Source organism: Rhinopithecus roxellana, chromosome 13, assembly GCF_007565055.1.
Source record: "Rhinopithecus roxellana isolate Shanxi Qingling chromosome 13, ASM756505v1, whole genome shotgun sequence".
NCBI lineage: Eukaryota > Metazoa > Chordata > Mammalia > Primates > Cercopithecidae > Rhinopithecus > Rhinopithecus roxellana.
Genome location: NC_044561.1, coordinates 18,068,909 through 18,093,103, shown reverse-complemented (window position 1 = coordinate 18,093,103; position 24,195 = coordinate 18,068,909). Strand labels below are relative to the sequence as shown.

General features: G+C 55.3%; 2 protein-coding genes across 4 annotated transcripts; one reads left to right on the top strand and one right to left on the bottom strand.

Annotated features, from left to right (window-relative positions):
* Positions 1 to 2,473: 2,473 nt before the first annotated feature.
* On the top strand, positions 2,474 to 8,093 carry PLA2G3 (phospholipase A2 group III). Of its 2 annotated transcripts, XR_004052771.1 has the most exons (8): positions 2,474 to 3,112; positions 4,143 to 4,275; positions 4,531 to 4,665; positions 4,949 to 5,232; positions 5,901 to 6,033; positions 6,142 to 6,258; positions 6,775 to 6,838; positions 7,008 to 7,112. XR_004052771.1 is itself a non-coding variant. In XM_010360668.2 (7 exons), exons 1-7 carry the CDS (start codon positions 2,599 to 2,601, stop codon positions 7,210 to 7,212), a joined length of 1,521 nt encoding a protein of 506 aa, XP_010358970.1. In that variant the 5' UTR covers positions 2,474 to 2,598; the 3' UTR covers positions 7,213 to 8,093. The 2 variants fall into 2 exon arrangements, 1 of the variants encoding a protein (XP_010358970.1); XM_010360668.2 differs by lacking the exon at positions 6,775 to 6,838 and having other exon boundaries at positions 7,008 to 8,093.
* Positions 8,094 to 8,218: 125 nt separating this feature from the next.
* INPP5J (inositol polyphosphate-5-phosphatase J) lies at positions 8,219 to 23,205 on the bottom strand. Of its 2 annotated transcripts, none has more exons than XM_010360667.2 (14): positions 23,111 to 23,205; positions 19,894 to 20,090; positions 17,034 to 18,184; positions 16,557 to 16,670; positions 16,325 to 16,433; positions 16,010 to 16,126; positions 15,540 to 15,715; positions 15,009 to 15,120; positions 14,750 to 14,859; positions 14,422 to 14,605; positions 9,677 to 9,814; positions 9,429 to 9,506; positions 9,201 to 9,305; positions 8,219 to 9,002 (listed from the first exon to the last, which is right to left on the bottom strand). In XM_010360667.2, the coding sequence occupies exons 2-14, from the start codon at positions 19,996 to 19,998 to the stop codon at positions 8,496 to 8,498; spliced, it is 3,006 nt and encodes a 1,001-aa protein (XP_010358969.1). In that variant the 5' UTR covers positions 19,999 to 20,090; positions 23,111 to 23,205; the 3' UTR covers positions 8,219 to 8,495. The 2 variants fall into 2 exon arrangements, with proteins under 2 accessions (XP_010358969.1, XP_030770364.1); XM_030914504.1 differs by lacking the exon at positions 23,111 to 23,205 and adding an exon at positions 20,553 to 20,614.
* Between the last annotated feature and the right edge of the window lie 990 nt (positions 23,206 to 24,195).

The window sequence follows — 24,195 nt, the reverse complement described above, 5'->3', positions numbered from 1 at the left end:
AGGGAGACAGAAACATGGAGAGAACAGACTTGGAGGAGGTAGAAAAAAATGAGAATCAAAGCCAGAGAGAGAAAGAGACCAAGAGAGGGATGGGAGAGAAGCCAAAAAGGAGACAATGCGTGCTGGGGACGGATGGCGAGAGACAGGGATAGACGATCACACAGGGAGGAAGCCGGGAGGCTTCCTGGAAGGCAGGACCCCTCCTTCTCTCGTGAACCCCCACCCCTATTCCCCATTGGCTCCTACTGCACCCTGCCCCACGCAGACAGGTGGAGAGCCAGAGAAAAGCCTCAGACCCCCTTCCCTCTGCAGGACCCAGGCCTTCCTGTCTTGCTGGTCTGGGCCCTCTGCTCCGGGGCCTCTGAGGGACACCAGGTGGGAGGCAGGATTCTGAGCCTGTCCTGTGGCTGACTGACATGTCTCTGGGTGGAGTCTGGACAGAAAGATCAGTTGACACCTTCCCTCAAGGCCTGGGCAAGCTCCAGCCTGCTGCTCTTTGGGACCCAGACTGGAAGAGACCTCAAAGGTCAACTCCACTGTACTTCTCACTGTACAGAGGGGGAAACTGAGTCCCAGAAAGGGACAGGGACAAGCCTGGAGTGACCCAGGCAGGTGGAGTCCTGGCCACTCTTCCCACAGTTGCCATCTAGCCCGAGCTCTCAGATATCACAGATGCTGTGGCTCCAAAATCTTGGGACTTGCTTTCTCCTGAGTAAATGGCTTCCTGGCCAGGGGTATCCTGAGGCTTTAGTGATGGTATTTTGGGTGCCAGGAACTGTGCTGGGAATCTAACCTAACATCCTGTGAAGTGACTACTGTGATTATACCCATGATACAGATGAGGAAACTAAGACTCAGAGAAGTTAAGATTTCCAAGCCTAGGGTCAGTGCAGAAACCCAAGCTGGATCTGTATGACCTCGAAAGCTGGGCTCCTGGTGTCACACCTCCCAGCTTCCCCAGGTGATGGGCAGGGAAGGGCTCGGCAATGTGGAAACGGGGGCAGAGGTGGGTGGCAGTTCCTATGATGGGAGGAGGTCTCAGCATGATGGATTTTCAAACGTCAGAACTCTTCGCAGAGGGACTCACCTTTGTTCAGCTACATCCTTACCCTCGGGGATCCTAAGTCTACCTTCTCTGCCACCACTCGCTGTGCTCCACACCCCGTTTCTCAGCCTTTGGGGAGAAGGGGCTTGGCCCCTGGACTACCCCTACCCTCTTTCCCTTCTCTTCATTGTTCCTAGCTAGACCCTTTGAGCCACAGGCCCAGGCTGGTTCTGAAGCTACAGAGATGGACCTGCCAATCCTGCAGCCCCCTTCCACCTCTGCCACACAGTGAGCTCCCCTTCCCCAGCTCTGCCCCTGGCTTTACCTCACTGGGGCTCATCCCCTGGAAGAGTCTCAGATGGAACCTGGGGCAGGGGGAGGTTGGAGAAGCAGCAGGCTAATGGGCAGATAGATGACAGACAAGTCACTGTCCTGGCCAGCCTTGACTCCCAGCCAGACCCCCAAGAGCTACATTCCCATCCTCTAAGCCCTCCTCAGCTGAAGCCTGTCATCTGAGGTTTTCCCACCTCACTGCACCTCAGTTTCTTCATCTGCACTATGGGTGTAAGCACCCTGGCCTTACTAGACGGTTGGAAGCTGGGCTTTGGGACCCAGGAACAAGCCCTGGGTATAGCCCCTTCCTGATGGAGAGACTCTTGTCTCATGAGGCACACATGATGCCTGCTGTGTCCCCCAGGTGGTCAGCAATGGAGGTGGCCACAGACATATACCGTGGGCCACTCTCTGCCACTCTGGGGACCATAGTTCCTTCAAATCCAGAGCATCAGCCCTGCCCTATGTGGCTCTCAAGGCCTGTTCCCGCTATGTCTCCCCCAGTTATCAGACCAGGAGGGTTGCTGCAAGGCTAGGCCTGTGCTTGGAGTCCTAGGAAGTGGGGAGCCCTGGGGCCCTGTCCCCTGAGTATGCCTTTCTAACAACTAGGACGTGGCAGGGGAGCACCTCAGGTGGCACTCCCTTTCCCAGAAGCCTTGGGAGCTCCCAGAGTGGTAGCTTCAGAGCCCCAGCCCTGCCCTTACCTCCTTCACCCAGCCCTGGCAGAGGCCCATGGCCCCCTGCCAGCCTGATGGAGGTGGGTGTGGTAGCCACAACAGTGGCAAGGGTGACAAGGGTGGGTTCTAGGGGACTCCCCCAAGCTCCTGAACCCTTTTCCTTCCCTTCAAGGAGATGCGAAAGCCCCTACCTGGTCCCCATCCCACAGCTTAAGGCTTTGGCTCCCACAGTCCCCATCCAGGCAGGGCTGGCAGCAGGTGACTGGATGGTGCTGGGAAGGGCAGGCAGAATGGGGGCGTGGGCCCCAGCAAGTGCACTCCTCAGCCAATCAGCATCCTGCCCGGCCGGTGGATTCGGTTACAAGCCCAAGATCACCCCATACTCCAGCCTCTTTCCTCTTCCTCCCACAGCTCCATTCATTGGTCCTGCTGCACCGGGCCTGCTGGGCTCCGCTTCCGTTCCACCGCTCAGCTGCCGCCTCGTGGGGCCACCAAGGGCAGGCATCCCAGGGGCTTTGTCTGACTGGACTGGGCCAGTGCAGAATGGGGGTTCTGGAAGGGCTGTTCGGGATGCTGGGCTTCCTGGGGGTGGCCCTGGGGGGCTCCCCTGCCCTCCACTGGTACAGGACCTCCTGCCACTTGACCAAGCCCGTCCCTGGCAACCCACTGGGGTCCCTGAGCTTCCTGGCCAAGGATGCTCAGGGACTGGCCCTGATCCATGCCCGCTGGGATGCGCATAGGAGGCTGCAGGCATGTAGCTGGGAGGATGAGCCGGAGCTCACCGCAGCCTACGGTGCCCTCTGTTCTCATGACATTGCCCGGAGCTTCTTCACCCATGCCCCTGGACCTGAGCTGCAGAGAGCACTGGCCACTCTTCCGAGTCAGTGGGAGGCATGCCGAGGGCCTGAGGAGAGTCCAGCAGGGGCTAGGAGGAAGCGAGCAGCAGGGCAGAGTGGAGTCCCTGGTGGAGGGCACCAGCGAGGGAAGAGAGGATGGACCATGCCTGGCACACTGTGGTGTGGAGTTGGAGACTCTGCTGGGAACTCCTCAGAGCTGGGTGAGCCATAAGGGGTGTGTGGGCTGGGGGTTCTGATCAGGGAAGCAAGGTTTCTTTAGCCCTAGCCCTTACTCTCCCAGGCTGTGTGCCCGTGGGAGAGTGACTTGACCATGGTGAACCCCAATTTCCTTATCTATAAAGTGAGGGTAATCACAAATCTCCTCATGGGGTGCTTAAATGAAGTCATGGTTGGGGAAGGTCTTATTCAAACCTGGGAGTCCTCATTAAATACCATCCGAAGGACTGGGCAGGCTGGGGGAGCATCCAGGCTCAACTGAGCCAAAAAGCCATTACCCCGGAGGAGGCTTCGTGGGCACGGGGTTCCCAGTGGAATGAATGCTGAGACCAAAGGCCTGGCTTCAAATCCCAACACAGCACATACAAGCTGAGCAAGTCACTTCCCCTCTCTGAGCCTATTTCCTCACCTGTGAAGGTAATACCTCCCTTTCAGGGCTGGCTGTGAGCCTGGATATGGGAAGTGCCAGGCATGTGGGAAATGCTTATTAAAGAGTGCTATTGCTTAGATGGTAATAAACATAGACAAATTTCTTACACTCTCAGTACAGATGTCTGTGCGTTTGTGTGCAGGGGTGGGGGAGGACTTGGCACCTGAGTCAGAGCAGGTTGGCATCCTGGCAACACCTCCTTGTGCCAATGAGAAAGGTTGCACCCTGCCTGTTTGCCATTCCATCATCCACACATTCATAATTTTGGATTTTATTTGGGGCGCGGGCTTGGGAACTCTGGAGGCAGACTCCAATTCCCCTGAGGAAGACCTTTCCATGTATTTATGGGTGGGCTGCCTGGCATTTAGAGTTGCCCAACAGGGGCTGCAGCTTGGGTTCTGTTTTCCAACTTTGAAACTCTGAGAGTCCCACAGAAGGGAGAGTGACTGGTCTGAGGACCTCCATGGCAGTTGTGTCAGGGCTGGGGTGAGAACCAGGTCTCTACCCTCTTGCTACCAGGGGAGCATAGCTGGTGCGTGATGCTTAGGACCCTGCTGAGCTGGTGCCCCCTCCCCTCCCTGCAGGGGTCTTCCAGGGACCTGATCTCTGTTGCCGGGAACATGACCGCTGCCCACAGAACATCTCACCCTTGCAGTACAACTATGGCATCCGAAACTACCGATTCCACACCATCTCCCACTGTGACTGTGATACCAGGTTGGTGGCAGGCAGTGAGGGCCCAGAGCACAGGGACAGGGCAGAGTTACCCAGTTCCTGGGTAACCAGACATTGGGATTGCAGAGGATCTTAAAGGTCAGCCAGCTTGGACCCCACAGTGCAGGTAGGAAAGCTGAGGCCAGAGAGAAGGGACGCTTGGACCCCAAACCACCCAGCTGGTAGTGGCAGGGTGGGCTGGGGGAGGAGTCAGACAGCCCTCCATGCCCCAGGGTCCTGAGTATCTGCTCTGGGCAGGTTCCAGCAATGCCTGCAGAACCAGCGCGACTCCATCTCCGACATCGTGGGTGTGGCCTTCTTCAACGTGCTGGTGATCCCCTGCTTTGTGCTGGAGGAGCAGGAGGCGTGTGTGGCGTGGTACTGGTGGGGCGGGTACGTGGCCACCCCCTTGAGTCCCTTTCCAGACAGAGAGGGATCCCAGGCTCCAAACCTGGTGAGGGAGACCTATCCATCTGTCTGTCTTCCAGGGAATGATGTCCCATCCTGTATGTCCGCTCCTGAGGGCCTGGGATGCAGACCCTTCTTGGGTGTCCCCCACAACCCAGTGGGATGGGGGATAGGACCGGCAGAGGATTGGTCTCCGTGGAGACGACCCTGGGAGCTTCTGGGAGGGGGGATTTCTAGTCACCAATTGCCACCAACTGCCACCCCCCAGGTGTAGGACGTATGGCACAGTGCCCCTCGCTCGCCTTCAGCCCAGGACCTTCTACAATGCCTCCTGGAGCTCCTGGGCCACCTCCCCAACTCCCAGCTCCCAGAGCCCAGCCCCTCCCAAGCCTCGACAGAAGCAGCACCTTCAGAAGTGGCCACCACAGCAGAAAGGGTCCAAGCGCCCCAGCAAAGCCAACACCACAGTCCTCCAGGACCCTATGGTCTCTCCCAGGCTTGATATGGCCCCCACAGGCCTCCAGGGCCCACAGGGTGGCCTAAAACCTCAGGGTGAGCTCAGAACCTAACTTTGGGGGTTCCTGACTTGAGGGGGTATTCCTGCCTCTGTTTGGGGGTGGCCATGTGTTGCCTCTTTTCCTGCCCCAGTTTCCTCCTGGGATCTCCCAACCTTTCCCATCAAATCGCACTGCAGCACTGGATTTTCATAATCCAAAAATGTGACTACATCACGCCCCACTGTGCACCCACTACCACTCCTCCTTATCTTGGCCAATGATGTCCCGACACTAGAGGCCCTCAAGCCTTGGCCTCGCAGACCCTACCCCCAGTCAAAACTTTAGTTTCACAAACTTCACTTAGTTCCTCAAAAGCACCAGGCTCTCTCCTACCACGAGGCCTTTGCACATGCTGTTCCTCCTCTCCTCCTCTTCTCTCCCAGCCTCAGTTTAGCAGCCTCTGCCTCCTGGAAGCCTTTCTTGACTAACATCAGCATTCTGGGCATCCCCCATGGCAGTACTACTGTTTGGGGACTTGGCGTTAGGGAGGCACTCCCACAAGGGCAGCACATTGAGGGCACAGAGACTCTCAGAAGGCATGAAATGGAAGGAGGCTGTGTGTGTGACTGAGCACATGTGCTGGCGTTTCTCCTGGATGGCGCAGGCATTGGTGGGGCCTCCCTGGTGGACTGGGCTCCCATCAACACCACACCCACCTCTCAGGTGCCCGCCGGGTCTGCCGCAGCTTCTGCCGCCACCTGGACCAGTGTGAGCACCAGATTGGACCCCAGGAAATCAAGTTCCAGCTGCTCAACAGCGCCCAAGAGCCCCTCTTCCACTGCAACTGCACACGCCGGTGAGGCCCCTTTGAACCCCTGTGGGGTGGGCTGCCTGCTGCCAGGCATGGGAAGGGGCCCCTGGCTGGCAAGGCCCTACCCCGGCCTGAGCCTGCCTCTGTTCTCAGTCTGGCACGCTTCCTGAGGCTCCACAGCCCATCCGAGGTTACCAACATGCTTTGGGAGCTGCTGGGCACAACCTGCTTCAAGCTGGCCCCTCCACTGGACTGTGTGGAAGGCAAAGAGTAAGTGATGTCAGAGCCAGGAGGGATGGGGGGCTTTTCTCAAGGGGTGGGTTGCCTATACCCACTTTGGGTGTTTGGGCCAAGGGGGTAGGGGAAGGGATCGGGAGACCTCTGAGCTCCCATCCATAGCCTCATTCCTCTACCCCCTGCTGCCCTAGGTCCAGCGCTGCAGTTGGCCTCTATGGGTCGCATCTGGGCTATGTCATTTGATTCCCACGTGACCTTGGCAATTGGTTCACCTTTCCAAGTTTCCACGTCTTTGTCTGTAAAATGGTCGTAGGAACCAAGGAAATGGCAGGATGCACGTAGGTCAATCCCTGCCTGGCACACAGCAAAATGTGTACTTAACTCACTCCTAATCCACAATCTCATTTGGCCTTGAACTCCTGGACTCAAGCGATCCTCCCACCTCAGCCTCCTAAAGTGCTGGGATTACAGGCGTGAGCCACTGTGCCCTGCTTTCATTTGGATTCTGATTCTCAAAGCCAGCTCCTTCTTAACTTTCCTATTTCATAGATGAGGAAACAGGCTTCTGGCTCAGGTTTCCACAGCCAGCTAGTGGCAGATCCCAGGCCTCCAGGTACCAGTGTGGTTTATTACACCCTTTCTCCGTGAAACCCACCCCTTTCTGCCTTGCTGGTGACTCTGGCCCCAGCCCTCTCTCTCTCTGGGCCTCAGCCCCCCGTCTGCAAAGTAGGGTGGGATCCTTGTCAGCCCTGATCATCTGCCCCACTTTTCTCTCCTTACAGCTGTTCCAGAGACCCCAGGGCCATCAAGGTGTCAGCCTGGCACTTGCGGAGGCTTCAGCAGAGGCTACGGCAGCTCCAGCATAAAGGCACAGATGAGAGGCAGGCATGGCCTTCAGAGCCCCCGAGAGGCCCCGTGTCATTCTACAACCAGTGCCTGCAGCTAACCCAGGCAGCCAGGAGACCCGACGGGCAGCAGAAATCCTGAAGCCAGTGACCTCAGTTTCAGCTTTCCTGGGTACCAGCCTGGACCTTGCCCATGGCTTTGCCAGGCGCTGGGAATCTCAGCCTTCCCTCCATAGGTTAGACTGAAGCATGGCAGAGGCTGTTGTGGACAATCAAGAGGCTGAATGGGGGGATCTCAAGGCCCAAACGCTGGAGCACATTATGACATAACTCTTCTATGCCTGGATGTGGTGTTCAGGAAGCTCATTCTGATGCCCTAGGCTTTGGTAACTGCTGCAATATGAAGTTCCCATACAGATGGGAATGGGGAAATGGTAACTTATTGCAGCAGCCCCAGGCACTACCAGGAGGAGGTACATGTATGTCCATGTTGCAAAAATAATACATGCCTCAAAAACCTGCCCAGGGGAGCCCCAGTGCCTGGGTGCTGTGGCCTGGGGTAGCAGGTGGGAAGTTAGGATGTCACAGAAATGTCTGTATCTGAATCCAGAATCAGGGTGGGTGTTGGAGAGGGCTTTCAGCTCCCTCCTCTTGGGGGGCCCCTTCTTTTAACAGCTGCTACACCCTTCCTGGCCCAGCCCTAAACCTAATTTCAAATCTCCTCCATGCCCTTGAGCAAAGGACCTCCCTCTTGCACTCAAAGCCTTAGTTTCCTCCCCTGAAAAAAGGGGGTCTCTACACAGGATCTACCTCATAGGGTTGTTGAGGACTAAGTGAACCAATACATATACAGTGCTTAGCACTTAGTAAGTATTTCCTCCCCGCGACACCTGGCTGAACTATGGTTTGTTGTCTGATCTTGAGAGGTTGATATAACCTCTTAAAAGCCTCAGTTTGCTTACCTGTGAAATGGGTCCAAGAATAGCACTGATCCCACAGGGTTGCAGTGCAAACTAAAGGAGATGGCATGTGTAACATATACAACTGGTGCCTGGTAAATGTCGGTTCTGTCATTCCCTCACCTCTTTAGTCCCTGCCTCTGTCTACCCCCATCCCAAGACTACTAACAAGTAGGAAAGAGCCAAGAGTGAGGCTGGAGAATTTAATTCCTAACGGATGACCTCCAGGATTGGGATATCTGCCAGAGCTCCCCCATTATCCCAGTTGGGAGCCTGGGCGGGGCTTTGCTGATTGTCACAGTTGAGGTGCCAGGACTGAGTTTTGGGGGACCCCAGTTGTCCACCCCGGCCAGGACAGAGAGGCAGGTGCAGATACAGCTAGAGGAGCAGCAGGAGAGAGGCAGGTGGGCTTGCAAAAGATTGAGGCAGAACGGTGGTCACCTTGGCCCATCTGCCTGCCCCACCCTCAGGGCCCTAGGCCCCCTTCCTCCAGCCCCCGATGGCCCTGAGGACTGGGAGACAGGCTGTTGGCGGCCAGGACCTCCCGATCAGGTCCCCAGGAGCCACCACCACCAGGGTCTACAGTCTCTAGGCGCAAGGCGGGCAGCAGGCCCAGGCTTCGAGGCACAGCTGGTGGGAAGGCCCAGGGGCCAGGCAACCCAGAGGGCCCCTCTTCACTACTGCCCCGGCTGCTGCCATGACTGCTCCTGTCAGGAGCCACCCGGGACAGGCGGCGGCTCTGGGGTGAGGGGCTACGGCTGGCACCACGGCGTTCATGGGATGAGGGCCGTAGGGCAAGACCAGGGAACCTGGTCAGTCCCGGGCTGCGGCTGCGGTGTCGCTTGGACTTGCCAGGACTGGGGCTGCGGGACTTGGGTGCAAGGAGCTCCAGCGTGCTGTCATCCTCTCCCTCTGAGCTGGTGCCTGAGCTGTCTGTGCTGCTGCTGGCCAACTCCGAGGAAGGCAGTGAGATCTGGGGGAAATGCTGGTCACTGGGGCACCCTTCTCCCCAACCCAGCCACTGAGGCCTGAGCTCCCGAGGTCTGCCTCTCTCGTTGGCAGATCTTGGGAGGTCAATTTATTTGTCTGAGCTCACGTTGCAGAAGGTAAGGGCTGTGGCATTTGACAAACGTCTTTAGGCACCCCCAGCCCAGCAGTCTGGCCTACTTACCTGGAAGGGTTCAGTGACGCCGATGAGGATGCTGTGGTTGTGGCTGTAGTAGCCCAGGATGAAGTCTCCATGGCCCTTGGGCAGTGATTCCTCACTGAATGTTACCTGGTGGGCCCAGGGGTATCAGCCTAAGTTGGGGGTCAGGGAGGCCACCTGAGAGACCCCAAGGTGAGTCCTGAGGTCCCAAGGCAACAGGGACTTCCCCTGACTCTCGCTCCTTTTAAGTACCTGGTAGGTCTTCCCGTCCACATCTTCATGTTTGGCCCAGACATAAGCCACATAGTCCTTGCAATGGCGGAAACCCACCTGGGGGATCAGTATTGTGGAATCAGTGTTGTGACCCTATAATGTCTGATCCCAGCAGTCTCCCAGTGTGGCATCAAGATTTGGACAAGCCAGTGACCCCACCATGCTGTTCAGCCGCTCCTCCAGGCCCCTTGCTTCCCTGAGTCACTGACCGCCACTGCCCCTCTCACCCGGTACAAGCCGATCCAGTCCCAGGAGCTGCGGGCGAACACTGTTTCCATGCGGTACCTCACCACTGCCTGCTCGGGCCGCACCCACTCATCTGCCACCTCCAGCCGCACCAGTGGCATGTCGTCCCTGAAGGCAAACTGTCCAGGCAAGGCAGGGGCAGGGGCCACATCAGGGGAGACCCTCTAGTATCCCACACACTGAGGGCTGTTGGGTCTTAGCACAAATCGCCTGAGACAAAGGGCCACTTTACAGACTGGGAAACTGAGGCAGAACAGGTCTAGTATAAATACTAAGCCCTGTGCTGCCTCCCAGCCCAGGGCTCCTTCTGCCCACAGCCTCCTTAGGGAGTGAGTGAGAACACAGCTTTGAAGCTAGCAGATCCTGGATTTGGCTCTGGCTCTGCCGTTGACAGGCTGGGTGAGTTCCTCAGCCTCTCTAAATGCTAGGGCCCTCATCTGTAAACTCAGAGACTCTTTTTTTTTTTTCTTTTTCTGAGACAGAGTCTGGCTCTGTCACCCAGGCTGGAGTGCAGTGGTGCAATCTCGGCTCACTGCAACCTCCGCCTCCCGGGTTCAAGTGATTGTCCTGTCTCAGCCTCCCTAGTAGCTGGGACTACAGGCACCGCCACCACGCCTGGTTAATTTTCATATTTTTAGTAGAGGTAGGGTTTCACTGTGTTGGCCAGGCTGTTCTTGAACTCCTGGCCTCAAATGATCCACCCACCTCAGCCTCCCAAAGTGCTGGGATCATAGGCATGAGCCACCGTGCCTGGCCAAACTCAGAGACTTTTATTTTACTCTTGGAGTTGTTCAGCAGATTCAGTGAGATACCATTTGCAAAGCATCCCATAAATTTCCCAGTATACCAGTAAGTGTTCAATAAATGATTTATCTCTATGCTAGCAAGGAAGACCAGTAAAATCCTGTGATGCACTAGGTATTTGGGGTAAGCTGAATATTCCTGAGCAGGCAAAAAGAGCTCTGAGTGGGAGGACGGAGACCTCAGTCCACTTCCAGGCTTTACCACTAATTCGCTATGTGACCTCAGGGCAGGCTCTAACCATCCCAAGGTTCAGTTTCTCCAACTGAGTCTAAGTACTAAGTGGCTACTATTACCTTGTCATCAGTCCATGAAGGAAAGTTATAACCATGAGTATCCTTTCCCCAAGGTCAACCCAGACTCACCAGGGGTACCACCTGAATGGGTGGAGCTGCTGAGGTGGCAGGCTGCCAGGATATTGGCCCCACCTCTGTCCCTCAGGGAAGGGCTCAGTTGGTGCCAATTCCAGATCTTTGTCTGATCCCGTTTACCTAGTTTCAGGTTTCCCTCCCTCAGCTTCCGAGCCAAGCTGTTCTAGAAGTAACTGGCACATTCTTTCCCTGTTCCTGTGTTCCTAACAACAGGGGCAGGCAAGGGTAGACCTTTGAAAAAGCCCTTCAAGGACTTGCAGCGTCAAAACCCCTACTGAGCCCTATTCTGACTGCATTGCCTTGGGTAAAAGATTTAAGTTCTCTGAGCCTCAGTTTCCCTCATCAGTAAAACAGAGAGGAGAACTGGGACATCTCAGAGCCTACTGAGGCATTCAAAGGGATGACATATGTAAAGTACACAACATGGGCCTGGCATGTAGTAGGTACTCACTCAATGGGAATTTTTTTTTTTTTTTTTTTTGAGATGGAGTCTTGCTCTGTCACCCAGGCTGGAGTGCAGTGGCATGGTCTCAGCTCACTGCAACCTCCGCCTCCCGGGTTCTTGCCATTTTCCTGCCTCAGCCTCCTGAGTAACTGGGACTATAGGTGTCCGCCACCATGCCCAGCTAATTTTTTTGTATTTTTGGTAGAGACAGGGTTTCACTATGTTGGCCAGGCTGGTCTGGAACTCCTGACGTAGTGATCCGTCTGCCTTAGCCTCCCAAAGTGCTGGGATTACAGGTGTGAGCCACTGCACCTGGCTGGGAAATGTTTTTAAAGGGACACAGTCCTGGAGGAGGCAGGAAGGACAGGGTGGGGTTCAAAAGAAGTGATTTTCCAGGTGAGGTCCCTGATTGTGGGTTAAATCTTCATGCCCGACCCTTTTGCCAGAGGTCATGGCAGGCCAAGCGTGGGGATATTTCCATTCCCAGCTAAAGATATTGGCCAATGTCCCACTGACTGGCCATGTGACAAAGTTACCAGGAAAAACATTTTCTGGCTACCGGGCTCCCTCTTATCAGATCAAGAGACTTGAAGAGCCCAGAGTTGGGTTTCAGGGCTGAAAAGATGGGATCTACTCTGCCCTGCCACTGCAGAGCCTGTATATGGTTTGGGGCATGTGCCTACCCCATGAGGAGCCTCAGATCCCACCAGAGAAAAAAAGAGAGTTGGACTACATGGTCTCACAGGTCTGGTTCTGAGATTCTAGGATTTCCCCTTTTGATGTCAGCAACCAGGAATCTCAATCCTAAATACAATACTAAATTATAGTAACTACTTAGAGTTTAGCTTTGTATTTTTTATATCTTTGCTCTCCCTCCCCATCACTACACACTCTCATAATGCTTGGCATATGGTAAGACAGTAAGTACTCAGTAAATAATGAATGAATGAATATGAATGAATGTTACATGGAGTTTGATTTTGCTGGTCTTATTATATATGCGAATTTTTATATCTTTTATTTGTTATTTTTAAGACACTAGTAGTGAAAACTATGATGTATATGTGATTTTTTTTTTTTTTTTTTTTTTTTTTTTTGAGACAGAGTCTCACTTTATCGCCCAGGCTGGAGTGCAGTGGCTGGATCGCAGCTCACTGCAAGCTCTGCCTCCTGGGTTCACGCCATTCTTCTGTCTAGCTCCTCCTCCTACTCCTCCTGAGTAGCTGGGACAACAGGTGCCTGCCACCGCACCCGGCTAATTTTGCCTAGGTTGAAGTGTAGTGGTATGATCACAGCTCACAGCAGCCTAGATATTCCAAGCTCCAGTGATCTTCCAACCTCAGCCTCATAAATAGCTGGGAATACAGGTGTGCACCACCTAGCTAAATTTTATTTTTATTTTTATTTTTTCCCTGAGACACAGTCTTGCTCATGTGACCCAGGTTGGATTGCACTGGCACGATACTGGCTCACTGCAACCTCTGCCTCCCAGGTTCAAGTGATTCTTGTGCCTCAGCCTCCCAAGCAACCGGGATTACAGGTGTGCACCACCATGCCTGGCTAATTTTTGTTTTTTTAGTAGAGATGGGTTTCGCCATGTTGGCCAGGCTGTTTGCAAACTCCTGGCCTCATGTGATCAGCCCACATCGGCCTTCCAAAGTGCTGGGATTACAGGCATGAGCCACCGTGCCTGGCCTTTTTTTGATTTTTTTTTTTTTAGAGATGTCTCACTGTGTTGCCCAGGCCAGTCTTAAACTCCTGAGCTCAAGCGATCCTTCCACCTCAGCCTCCCAAAGTGTTGAGATTACAGGTGTGAGTCACTGTGCCAGCCTATAAGTGAATTTTAAGATAAATTGCTCTAAACCTTTCTCGGAAGACAGAAGTTAGAGATTAGTAGAAAAGGCATGGGCTCTAAGGCTGGGTGTGGTGGCTCACACCTTGTAATCTTGGCTCTTTGGGAGCCAAGGTGGGCGGATCACCTGAGGTCAGGAGTTCGAGACCAGCCTGGCCAACATGGCAAAAACCCATTTTTACTAAATACAAAAATTAGCCAGGCGTGGTAGCAGGCACCTACAATCCCAGTTACTCAGGAGGCTAAGGTAGGAGAATCACTTGAACCCAGGAGGTAGAGGTTGCAGTGAGCCAAGACCACACCACTGTACTCCAGCCTGGGCGACAGAGTGAGACTCCATTAAAAAAAAAAAAAAAAAAAAATAGGGCACCGGGCGCAGTGGCTCATGTCTGTAATCATAACACTTAGGGAGGCTGAGGTGGATCATCTGTGGTCAGGAGTTCAAGATCAGCCTGGCCAATTTGGTGAAACCTTGTCTCTACTACAACACAAAAATCAGCTGGGCATGACGGCAGGTGCCTGTAATCCCAGCTACTTGGGAGGCTGAGACGGGAGAATCGCTTAGACCCAGGAGATGGTGGTTGCAGTGTGCCGAGATTGTGCCACTGCACTCCAACCTAGGGTGGCTGAGCAAGACTCCATCTCAAAAAAAAAAAAAAAAAAAAAAAAGTTGGCCGGGCACGGTAGCTCACACCTGTAATCCCAGCACTTTGGGAGGCCGAGGTGGGTGGATCACGAGATCAGGAGTTCAAGACCAGCCTGGCCAACATGGTGAAACCCTGTCTCTACTAAAAATACAAAAATTGGCTGGGCGTGGTGGCGGGTGATGTAATCCCAGCTACTCGGGAGGCTGAGGCAGGAGAATCGCTTGAACCCGGGAGGTGGAGCTTGCAGTGAGCCAAGACTGCGCCACTGTACTGCAGCCTGGGTGACAGAGCGAGACTCTGTCTCAAAAAAAAAAAAAAAAGAAAAGAAAAGAAAAGAAAAGGCATGGACTCTGAAACCAGACTCACTTGGATTCAAATCCTAACTGTTCCTCTTACTAGCTGTGTGACCCTGGGCAAGTGATGCCATGTGTCTGAGCCTCAGCTTCCTCATCTGAAAATGGAGATCGCAACCCCATTCCCACTCTGTTACAACAAATGGATGCTGCTGAGGGCAGGTACAAGGGGTTATACAAAGGGTAATGGTGAGGGGCAGTGGTATGCCAAGTTGGGTCTGGGGATATTATGCAGGGAAGATGAGGCCAGAACTCACCTGCAGGAGGAACTGGGCAGCCACAGGCTTATGGTCGCTGACTGTGTATTCCATGTGGCTGCGGTAGCTGTGCTGCGTCACCTGGAGTCGGTGGCTCTTCCGTCCTGAGGGGCTGGGACCCCCACCTGGAGCCTTGACCTTCCACAGGATACGGTCTGTCCAAGCTGGCTTCCGTTTCTTGGCACTGCAGTGAGCAGGGGTACCCCAAGTTTCAGGGGCTGGGGATCAAGGCACAACCCTCCACCTTGCCTCCTGCCCCTCTTCCCAAAGTCTCCCTTTTCGAGAAGACCTCGGCTCACTTCCCCATCCCTCCTCGGACTGAGCTTACCTGGTGTCGTATTTGTTGGTACCCACATCAAACTTGAAGGTGGGAGCGAAGTTGAGGGGCCCCTCCTGAAAGCCCTTCAGAATGGGCCAGGTGTTCTTGGCCATGTTGAGCTGTGGGGGGTCCAGGAGAGCAGATTGGACAACAGCTTGGGCTCTGCTGCGCCCAGGACGGGTGGGGCAGGTGAGGACAGGAACCATAGCCTAAGGTATAGGTGTATCCTGGGACATGCTCTGTGTCCTTCTGGGGACAAGGACCCCACCTGGTCCTTCTCCCAGAGCTGATGGAGCTGGTCACTGTCGATGGCAAACTTGACAAAGTGCAGGTCGTAGCTCTCAATGCGGAAATTCAGGTCCCCAAACCAGAATACGAGGCTGTTTGGGGTGGGGGATGGGGGAGAAGTGGGGGGCAGTGGGGGGTAAACAGGTCCATGGGGGATAAGGGCTCAGCCCAGATCCTTCCAGGCCCCATCCAACCCGAGGGGATGTAGGGAGTGGGTGATTAGTGCCAGAGCCTCCAGCCTGCCAAAGAGCAGAGGAAGATCAGGGGGACCCCGTCTACAGGAAATTAGGTTCTGACCTTCAGCAAGGCCCTGCCCCTCAGCAAAGCTCCACCCTATAGGCTCCGCCCCTCCCCAGCCAACTGTTCTTTGCTTTCATGTTCCTACAAGTAGTCTGGGTGGGCACTTACCCCCATAGGCCCCGCCTCTCTCCATAAGCCCCACCTAAGCTGGCACAAAAGCCCCCATCACTAGCCCCACCCAAGCTCCATTTGGCCCCACCCCAGCCCATACTCATGATCCAGGATGCCCTGTGCGCCTGGCCCTTGGAACTGCTGGAGACTGAGGATGGTCTGGAAGTTGTCCTTGCGCTGCTCCGCCTTGTCCATATGTGCGGGCAAGTGGCAGTTCAGGAAGCAGAGCATGTGCCCGAAGGCTGCCAGGCGCACGCTTACGCCACCCTTGTTACCCTAGGGAGGCAGGGTCGGGTGGCTCATGGGCGGAGCTTAGGCCAGGAGGTGAGGCATTGGGTGGGGGGTCAGAGAGGATATGTGGGTGGAAGGTGGGTGGGTCCTAGGGAAATGAGGGACAACACTGGGATACTAGAGGAATAGGATGAGGTATTGGGTGGTTCATGGGGAGGGGTGGGCCGCAGGGTAAAGGGTGGAGGATGGGAAGGGGACCTTTCTGGTGTATGGGGCTAGGGGACTAATCTAAGGCCCGCTTCGTGTCCCATCCCCTTCTGGGACGGCTCACAGGCTCACCCAGTAGCCGCCCAGGCCAGTGCGCGTGCAGTCGGTCTGCACGTCTCGCAGGAAAGGCAGGTGGTAGTACTTGGCGAACAGCAGCAGGATGACGCCCTGCATCCTCACCGAACTCACCTGCGGTGGGAGGCCACATGGCTGGGGGACAGAACATGACTCTCCCGCCCTCGTGCCCACCTTCAGGTCTGCTCTTCCACCCACCCATGTCACGGACCCGGCCACAGAGGCCCAGCGGGCCCCACAGTGAGCCAGGGTACAGCTGGAGCCAGGAATTCAGCAGGGTCTCTGCCGTCCAGGGGGTGAGGGGTGCGTTACCAGCACGAAGTTGAAGGGCGCCAGCGCATCCATGAACAGCTCACTCCACTGGTCCGTGAAGAGGGCGTCCTTGAGTCGCTTGTTAAGCATGGAGTTCACTTCCTGCAACCTGGAGGGATAGGGGCGGGGTGGCCATGGGATTAGAGAGGCACCCTGGAAGCCCCTGCCACGGGTGGAGAGCCCGGAAGGCCCAAGGGGCTCAGGAGGGGGTCCGCATGCCCTGTCACCTCACCCTATGGCTATCATGTCTGCGCCACCGCTGTCGTCGCCACTGCCCAGGTGGAGGAGGGATGTGACATCGTCTGGGGGCATGGCGGTGCCCACGTTCCATGTGACCACAGTGATCCTGTGGGCAGGGGCATATGAGGGTGTAGTCCTGGCACCACTCCCTCACCCTCAAGCTTCCTTTCACAGGACTCCCTGGGGAACTAAATGGAGGCAGGTGTGGGCCAAAGCCCTAAGAAGGACCCACAAGAGACCCCGCATTCTGTCCCCCTGCCACATTCTCCCTGGGGAGGTCAACTGAGAGGTGGCAAGTTCCTTAGGAGGGGATGCTGTCTTCTGAGAGTTTCAGAGTGGCCCAGGAAGCCCCTCCCCAAAGACTCTTCCTCAGAGAGGGAAGCTGAAGTAGAGCAGGCCATCCCCCCTGGAAGAATGGCTAACCTCAGAGCTAAGCCCAGCCACCTTTCTTGGGAGAGGGCTCTCTCACCGGAAGCCGGGGTCGCTCCTGCAGGTGGGCTGAGCTGACCAAGGGGAGGATGACAGGGCGGATGTAGAAGAGGAGGCGGTGACTGGGGCTGGGGCTTCTTGGGCCTGAAGGTTGGGGCTCAGGCACCTGCCAGGCCCTGTACTCTGGGTGCCAAGCCTTGGGAGGGCCATGTCAGGGGCTGGGGGAACACAGGGAGAGCGGTTGGGGGAGCGGCTTGGGGAACGGCTAGGTGATCGGGGTGGCTTGGGCAGAGGTGGGGGCACAGTCTGGCCTGAGGGGGCCCCAGGCCGGAAGGTGGGAGACAGAAGTCCAGGGGAGCGGGTGCCAGGCTCTGGAGGACCCTGGGCTGCATCCAAGGGCAAGGTCTGGGGTGGCCGTGGCAAAACAGGATCCTCAGGGCTGCTGTGGAGGGCCTCAGGCCGGGCTCGGAAGGAGGGGGAGAGCCGAGGGTCTGGGGAGGTTTGGATGGAGGGTGGGGAGCCTGTAGGACCAGATATCTGAGCTGGAGGCTGGAGTTGCCCCTCAGAAGCAGGGAGAGGTCTAGAAGCTGGGGCATCCCTCTTTCTAGCTTGTGTCTGTCCCACAGAGGCTGGGCCTGATGCTGTGGATGCTGGAGCCAGGGCCTGTTCCTGAGATGCAGACAGAACTGGACTGGGCACTGGGGAAGGGGTGGAGGGGAGTTCTGGGGGCTGCTCCTCAGAAGCCAGGGCCAGGCTCAGGCCAGAGGCTGCTAGTGTTGGCTTGGGTCCCACGAAGGCAGGTGGCTCCTGCTTCTGGTCTCTGGAGGTTGGGGCCAGACTGGGCCCCAGGGTGGCTGGGGGAGATCTTGGCCCCGCTGAGGCAGACACTACCAGCTGCCCCAGGGATGTCGGAGCCAGAACTGAGCCTGTGGTCGCTGGGGGAGGCGTTGGTCCAGCTGAGGCAGACATCACCAGCTGGCCCACAGATGTTGGGTGGGCAGGAGCTGTTTTCTGCCCTCCAGGGGTACACAGTGGAGCCAGGATTGGTCGGGGAGATGCCAGAGCCAGCCTCGGTCCTTCCGAAGAAGCTGACATAGCTGCCCGTGGCCCTATAGGTGCCAGAGCCAACCTTGGTTCCGAGGGTCCTAGGGCTGCGTTCTTCTTTGCTGGGAGTTGAAAACTTGAGTCCACCTTGTGGAGGACAAGTCAAAGATTCAGAGTGCCCCTAACAAGGGCATTGGACCCCAACTTCCATATAGACCCTGGCAGATTTCCTCTAACTAAGAAAAGCACATCTTTCCAAGGAAGTTCTTCTTACTATCTCACCTCAATCTATTCTGCTGCAGGTCAACTTCTGTCTTGGAGGAGATAGGACACAAAACCCTAACCCCTCCTTTAAGTCTGAAACCTCTTTCACAGACGGGGAAACTAAGACCCTGACTCAAATGAGGCAGAGTGTGAACCTGAACCTGATGACTTGCCTTCCCTTCCTGGCTGGCACCCACATCCCGCCCATTCTGGGCAGCTTTCCTGGGCAACCCTCCCACTGCAGTCCCTGAAGCTCCCCCAGCCCCAGGTCGGCTACTGACCTGACATTCCAGGTCTGGGCACACTGGGGGCAGCCTGTTTCTTTTCTTTTTCTATTGCCAAGATATAGACCTATGGGTGCAGCCTGTTAAATACCTCTCCTTCCTTCATGATGCCCAGAAACCCTCCGTTCTCCACCAGCCCCTAAACATCCAAATCCCTTGGTTACAGCCCTCTCTGTTCTCTTACTCATTCCCAGAGCTCCACTCAGGAGCAAGAGCTGGGAGCCGAGACTGGCTGTGTAGATTCAAAGCCCAGCTCTGTGTGACCTTAGGCAAGTACCTCTCTGCCCAGGTACCCCATGAAGGGATGGGGTCTAGGGACCCTGGTCACATTATATTCTGGGGAATTTTCATCTCACATTGTCTGCATTTATGAGCCTAACATTTGCTAGAATTCCATCCAGCCCCGTGGAAGAGTCCATCTTCACCAAGTGTGAATCTAGCATTCGGAGCAAGTCCAGGATTCTAAGTTGATCCTGATGTCACATCTCTCTGTGCCCAGGTTGTGCCCTCTTACATCCTCCACTTTCTCCCTGACCTGAAAGGACAGGCAAGCAGGTATCCCTTTTATGTCCGGCAGGTGGGAGGGGCGGGGAGTCACGGAGTCCTGTAGGGACCTCTTCTCCTTCTCCATCTATTCTCTCTGATGTCCCCTGTCTCCAGAAGACAGGATAAAGTGTCCTTTGCCAAGGAGGGCAGAAGAAGGTCTATACTTGCCCCAGGGTGGCCCTGGGTAGGGTAACAGGGCCCAGGGGGGCCCTGCCTCTGGAGACGCAGTTCTGTCTCTGTCCCGTATCCTCCTCAGTTCAGAGTACCTAAAACTCCATCTCCACCTCCCTTCTCAAACTCAGCTCTTTGAGGCTGCATTTTAGGCACCCTCCTTGGCTCCAAGTGTCACACTGTGTGCCGGCTTCCCCCCAACTATCACACCGCCTCCAGCACTAACAACTTAGCCATCCCAGATGTCACAGTTTTAGTCTTCAGCGACAAGCCCCCTCATTTTGCATTGGCTCAGAGAGGAAAAGCAACTTGCCCAAGGTCACACAGCAAAGCTGGAGCTCAGCTGGGTCCTCTGATACCCAGTCCAGGACTCTCCCAAGGGCTTCTGGCGATGGCTAACTTCATCTGTCTCTGGGCATCCTGTCACTGCCCCTCCGCCCCCAGGGTTCTCTCTTCACCTAGACCCTGCTCACCAAGCACAGGAAAGTATCAGCCCCTCAGTCAGCACCAGGGTGCCTGCAGTGTATGCTGGGGGGGGGTGTGGAACCAGGGATCAGGAAAGTGGGGTGGACTGGGTCTCAGGGGTCTTACCTTGGAGGGTGCCCCAGTTTGCGCAACACCCTGGGGCATGGGCAGGGGACCCAGGCCTGCCCGGGTCCCTGGCCTCCTGCTGCCCCTGCTGCTCTGGCCCTCCATGTCTGCAGCCCCCGGCAGCCTGGGCTCCCTCGGCTTGGGCTCCAGCTCTACCGCTCCCGGGAACCAGTGATGTCATCAGCCATTTCAACCTGCTGAGAATTTAAAGGCACAGGCTCCCACTTCCAGCCTGGAAGAGGCCAGAGCAAGGTGGCTACCCACTGGGAATCTTTCAAACTGGTTGCTGAGGCTGGAACAGCCATGGGGGTGGGGAGGGGAGAGTGTACCCATCTGCCTGGCCCAGGTCCCAACTGGCAGCATGAAGGAGGCTGTCTGTCTACCCCCACCTTTCTGCTGTAGGCCTCGCCAGCCCTTTGCTCCAGGGAGGGGCATTAACACACCTGCGTTAAGGTAGGACAGGTGGTTCAGAGGTCAGCATCCTCTCCAGGGCCTCAGAGACAATTGAGTTCTTGCCCTGATCCTGTGACTTTCCTGACTCCCTGCCAGCTCAGAGCTTGCCCCGGCCCCCACCCTTGCCCCATTTTCAGGTCTTGGTGCCACCCCCCCCCCCCCCCCCACCACTCCTACTGCCAGTCCCAGGCTCTAGCCTTCCCAACCTAGAACCAGACACTCAGGCTCCAGCCACTGCAGTCCTTTCCCATCTCAGGCCTCAGCACCAGCTCCTCCTCTTCTGCAGACACCTAGCTGCCCTCAGATATCCCCACAGCTGGGCCTGACCCAGCCCGGGTTCTGTCAGTTTTCCTCTCTCCGGTATTCACTGGGTGTGGTTTGGGAGGGGAACTTACTCAAGGTCATCTGTGAACTGAGAAGGTCTCCTTTGTTTCAGTGAGAAAACTTAGTGACCCTAAGACTAGCACCAGCCCTTTGGGGTATCTGGGGGAAGGGAACTTGGGTGGAGAAGGGCCCCGCAGTGGGGTAACAGACTGGCAAGAGAGTTAAAAACAGGCCTGAGAACTGTTACAGCCAGGACCCAGCCCAAGGCACAGTCCCCAACAGGCCCACGGGAGTGTTTGTTAACCAACATGGAGCATCTGCATGGGCCTGTGCAGTCTCCTACACAAAGGCAGATGCCTCTCTTTCCTCTCCTGAAGGCACTTCCTACCTCTGCTTGACTGTCTGTAGGTCTAGTCTGTATTCTCAGGCCAGCATCTCTGCTGGAATTTGCAGGGGCAGAGACTCAGGCCATATTAGGGTGTTGGGGTAGAAAGGTCTTTGGACAGTGACGGTGGAGATAGTGACAGTGGTGACGGGGAAGGCGATTGTCGTGGTGGATGTGATGATGTATGTAATTATGATGATGGAAGTAGGGGGCTGGCGGTGGTGGTGAAGGTGGTGGAGGTGATGGTGATGGCAAAGGTAGAGGTGGTGATGGTACCGATACTGATAATGGTGTTGTGTTAATGAAAGACATAGCGTTGGAGTTGGAGGTGGCAGTCAGGGAGGATGTGAGAGTAGACCTGGTGGTGATGCTCAGGTTACCAGAAAAAGGAAGATTTGAACTCATCCTGTCTCATCCTCTGACTCCTATTTTACAAATAAGAAAATGGGAGCCCCTGAGCCGGGCCTGGTAGCTCATGCCGGTAATCCCAGCACTTTCAGAGGCTGAGGTGGGCAGACTACCTGAGGTCAGGAGTTCGAGACCAGCCTGGTCAACATGGCGAAACCCCATCTCCACTAAAAATACAAAAATGAGCTGAATGTGGTGGTGCATGCCTATAGTCCCAGTTACTTGGGAGGCTGAGACAGGAGAATTATTTGAACCTGAGAGGTGGAGGTTGCAATGAGCTGAGATCGCACCACTGCATTCCAGCCTGGGCGACAGAGCGAGGCCTGTCTGAAAAAAAAAAAAAAAAAAAAAAAAAAAAAAAAAAAAAAAAAGAAAGAAAGAAAGAAAAAAAGAAAAGAAAAAAGAAAAAGAAAATGGGAGCCCCCAAGACTACCCAGCTTCTGATGCAATCCTGGAGGGAATGATGGGCAGATCCAGGCCTCTGGGACCAGTACTAGGGCTCAGCCATCTAGGGCTGGGACAGGGGCATTGGTGCCCTTTGGAAGCCAGGCAAATGTCATGCAAATGTGTCTACAGAGGGCTCCTCTGCCTCAGGAGGGCAACCCAGGATTTCCCACCACCTGCTCCCTGAGCTCAGACCCTACAGGGGACTTTGTTTCTGGCCCCACCGCTGACTTACTTGAGGAGGTCACTCTGATTCCCAATTTGTGTAAGGGAGATTAAAACAGCAGACACCTCCTAAGTGTGCTGGTGAAGATTCAACAGGATAATATATATGAAATGTTTAGCATAGAGCCTGGCACAGCAAGCTCTCCATAAAGGTGGCTGCTCTGTATTTATCATCATCATCATCATCATCATCACCATCGACTTCAGCCTGCCCATGAGGTGGATGCTGAAACTGAGGCTGAGAGTGGTTACTCTCCTGGGAGGACAAGGAAGGGTCTCTGAGACCTAAGCCTGGCCTTGTCAGGAGAAGGGGGTGGAGGGCGGACCCCAGCTGTAAAGGGAGTGAGTTGGTGCTATATTTGAGCTCCTGGTGTGATGACTAACGAGGTTGATAACAGGCTCTGGGGCTCAGGGCAGCAGGCTGGGGGCCGCTGTCAGGGAGAACCGCCCCCCTGGAGACGGCTCTCTGGAAGCCCTTTCTGGCTCCCTCCTTGCCCTCACTCTTGGTGGGGGAGGAGGGTGGGTGTACTGAGGCAGGGGCCAGGGCTCATCCAGCCCACTCTTGGAAACTCAGTGCTGTCCTTCAGGCTGCGTGGGTCAGGGATAGGAAGAGAGGATGCTAGCGATAGACAGAGTATCCCAGTTACTCTCCATAGTAACCCTGTGAGGTTGGTAGTGAGATCCCCATTGGACAGAGGAAGAAACCGAGGCCCAGGGATTACACAGCAAGTAGAGAGAGGACAGAGCATGGAGCTCCTAGAGTGGCAGTGGATAATTCTCCCCAACAGAGGAGCTGACTGTTGAACCCCTTCTTTGAAGGAGAGTTCGTGTTGCCAAATCGAAGAACAGAAACGCCCTGGCTGGAAAGCAGAGAGAACAGCAGGTACAAAGCATGGATGGGGAAGGAAGGTTCTGGCTGTGAAAGGATGAGAAATTTGGACATGTGCCCTCCGGCCCTTTGGCTTGGAGTAAACATACCATGAGCAGGGAAGGGAGAGAAGTCTTTTTCCTGTCTTTTTCCTCCTCCTCTTCCTCAGTTCACTTTCCAGGGGCACCTGAGGATGGCAACAGTACTGAGGGTCTTCTTCCTTCCTTTCTCTCCCTGGTCACCCTGACCCAGGCCCACCAGGAGGGAGGTCATGCTGTGGCTACCATCTGCGAAGGTGTAGAGGGTGATACAGGATATTGTGGGAAGGTGAAAGAGGGGTTATCAGGAAAGGCTTCCCTGAGAAGGAAGTATACAGGGCACAAAAGAGCATTTTTTTCTCCCAAGACTTCACTCCAGGGTTTCTTGTTGGTAACAAGTGTCACATGTTATGTCCCCAGCACTTCATTCTCACCCTCTGAGGCAGATGTCATCCTCACTCCCCATTCTGCCACTCAGGAAATGGGCTGGAGGAGGAGGAGTGACTTTCCCAAGGTCACACAGCTGGGGCTGAGCTCAGGCCTCCCTCCTCCTTCTCTTTGGCTCCCCCTCCTCCCAGGCAGCCCAGCACCCGCTGTCAGCTGCTCTGAAGTGAGTGGCTATTTTTATTCTGGTGCGAGGGGATCTCAAGCAGCAGAGCCATGTAGGTTAGAGGCTCTAGGACACCCGGTCTCAGCAGGCCAGGGGAAGCTTCCTGCAGCCACCAGACCCTGCTAAGCTTGCCTCGGGGCTCTCATTTCTTGCAGACTGACCTGCTCTGGGCTCCCATGCCTCTGGAAACTTCTTTATTGGAGCTCAGAACAGAGCATAGAGCCAAATTAAGCCCTGGTCATGGTCCTGATCCTGCATCTTGAACCCTACTCCTGCTGTTGACTGAGCCACTAGTCCAGCTCTTGACTGAGCTCTGACATCACCTTAGAATGAACCCCGACTCTAATCACCCACTGATCTAAGCCTGAATTAGGCTGATCCCAACTTGAGACCTTGGTTCTGGGCCCAGATCAAGCCCTTATCCTACTCTAAGACTGAGCCTTAGTCACAGACTGAATTATAGCCTCAGCCCAGACTAACCTTTTAGACTGAGTCTGGAAGAAGAGTCAGACTAACCTTTTAAACCTGACTCTGGTAGAAGACTGAG